General features: G+C 36.4%; 1 protein-coding gene across 1 annotated transcript in view; it reads right to left on the bottom strand.

Moving 5' to 3' along the window:
* LOC109133315 overlaps positions 1,101-2,691 on the bottom strand; it is a 2,271-nt gene continuing 680 nt past the window's right edge. The window contains exons 4-6 of the mRNA XM_019246323.1: positions 1,993-2,453; positions 1,664-1,822; positions 1,101-1,574 (exon numbers count right to left, since the gene is read on the bottom strand). Coding sequence (XP_019101868.1) covers positions 1,101-1,574; positions 1,664-1,822; positions 1,993-2,453 — 1,094 coding nt within the window. The remainder of the gene's footprint in view (positions 1,575-1,663; positions 1,823-1,992; positions 2,454-2,691) is intronic.

Below are 2,691 nucleotides of genomic sequence, written 5' to 3'. Positions count from 1 at the left end.
ATCCCTTCCCTAGTTGATGAGTCCTTGTAGACTATTTTGTTTCATTGTCTTACGTTTTGTAATAAGATGATAATTGTAGACTATTCTTCTTTTGCATGTGAATTTGAACGTGAATGATGATAATATAACTTGAAGATTATTTCTCTTATTTTTCCCACGAGTAATGCATATACTCATTATAAAATTTTAAATTTGAACGTAAATGATGATAATATAACTTGAAGACTTGTAGACTATTTCTCTTATTTTTACCACGAGTAAAGCATATACTCATTTTAAATTTTAAATTGTTACTAACAAAAGAAGTGGAGAATATAAAAGAACATTGAACTAAAAAGAGTTCTATGTCAATGAAAGCATCGTCATTTTAAACAAAAATATAAAGAGAACTTGGGAAGATAACAAAAACTAGGAAATTATAGAGTACATGTCTTGCGATTATTTCCTACTTGGTTGCAATTACCACATNTTCTTGGCTTCTTCTTTTCCATTGCAATTTCCAATGCTGATTTGATTCTTGAATTCTTTGGTCTACCTGGTTGTTGTTTTGGAATCGGTGGTCTACATACCTTCGTTATCACATGTCCAGGAACAGATGTATCAAGCTCCCTTGGCATGATGGCATTCTGGTAGGAAGTGTAAACGTAGTGTTTCCGATAATAAGGATGACTCATTGAAATGCGAGAAATGTTTATGAATTCACCGGCCGCAATTGCATGTGCACAAGGGAGTTTCTCCAAGTCAAACCTGCGACACGTACACTTTTTATCTTTCAAATTGACAACATGCAGAGATGTTCCACTTGTTACTTGTACTTGGTGTGCATCGATATCTTGGAGAGTAAGTAACTTAGCATAGTCCACACGGCCCTATAAAATAATAGCAACATTATATTAGAAACTTAGTTGTATAACATACACACTTGCTAAGAAAGGATAAAAACGAACAGACCTGGAGAATTTTCTCTACACCACGACTCAAGTCTGTTGTCATCTTCAATGCATCAGTCCTTCTATCTGAAAACCACCTAGTCATCATGGACCTTATTTCTTCCAATAGTTGTACAATAGGAAAGCTCCTAGCATGTGATATGACCTTATTCATTGATTCTGCAATGTTGCTTGTAAGCAAGTTGTACCTATCACCAGGGAAATGTACACGAGTCCACATACGCACATCACCCTTACGAGGTACTCATGTAGTGCTGGATTCATGGCTTCTATCTGATCAAATGTGGTTTGAAAGTCGATAAGTCTAAAAGCATTTGCCGCCTTTTTAACCAAAGCAAATTCTGCTCGACCTTTAAACCGAACCAAAATATTCTTGTACATATGGTATGTGCATATTCCCCTACTAGACTTCGGATAAACCTTTTTAATAGCTTTCCCAATTGATTTGTGCCTATCAGAAATAATGGAAAGGCTGTCATCATCAGGTATCACACAGCTGAGTTTCTTGAAAAACCATTCCCATGATTCATCATTCTCTGTATCAACCACGGCGAAAGCAATTGGAAAAATCTGAAAATTGCCATCTTGAGTTGTCGCTGTCAGTGGTGTCCCTAAGTATTTTCCCTGTAAAAAAGTACCATCCACAACAACCACTTTCCTCAAAAACGGAAATCCCTGTATGCTTGCACCAAATGCTAGAAAACAGTACTTACATCTTTGAGCTCATCAATATCGAGCTGTGTAAAAGTTCCATGATTTGCCCTTTTTATCATATACAAATATGTAGGAAGCTGCTCATAACCACTCTCTGGACTACCCCTGACAAACTCGCGAGCATCCCTTAACGTTCGATATGCTTTCCAATAATCCATCTATCATCAACAAATATTTTTTTTCATTGTTGTGAAACATTGTTGTGAAAAAAAAACGGAATAACGCTAAAGCTAAACAAAATAATCGAAATAATGCTAAATAAATGGAAAAATTATACCTTGATTTGAAAGCGTTTATTTAACGCTTCAGCAACATGCATTGGCAGTACCTTGGGACCAACTCCACCAACAAAATCTTTGTACAACTCTCCTAGAATATGATGATCTGCTTGTCGGGCACGCATAGAGCGCTCTGTTACTGAACATGTATGTGCTGAAATAAACACACGCACCTCAAACTTTGGAAAGTGTCTTAATGTTGCAGCTGTTACCCTCCACTTGCATCCTTTAACCCAACACTTTACAATCAATAAGGTTGGTCTCGATTTGTAAACATAATAATCAAACCTTTGAACCAAGGTTAGTATCTTCAAACGTGTTTTTAGGTGCTCCTTTGTATCATACATTTGCCCAACAGCCAAATTAACAGAAGACAAGTCTACCTTTGAGACATCAACTGGTTCCTTATTTTCTTCAATATAAAAAGATGAACTCCTTTTCTTCATTGGCAATTTATGATCCTCTTCTTCTGGTGGAATTCCATACAGGGTAAAATTCTCATCATCAGAATCTGTTCCGTCATAATCATCACAATAATCAAATCTACTATCATCTTCATCCATCTCTTCTTCATTTGTGTCGCTGGCCATATCAAGATACTCTTCTCCAACCTGATCATTTTCATCTCTTCCTCGTTTCTTACCTATGTGATTCAAATCAGTCTGTATTTTCTTCTTCACTTCAACACAAAGTCGACCTGTATCCCTTTCCAATTGTCCCAGAAAAGTGTGCAACTGACGAGAATTATC

Source organism: Camelina sativa, chromosome 6 (assembly GCF_000633955.1).
Source record: "Camelina sativa cultivar DH55 chromosome 6, Cs, whole genome shotgun sequence".
Lineage (NCBI taxonomy): Eukaryota > Viridiplantae > Streptophyta > Magnoliopsida > Brassicales > Brassicaceae > Camelina > Camelina sativa.
This window is presented reverse-complemented; position numbering and strand designations above follow the sequence as displayed.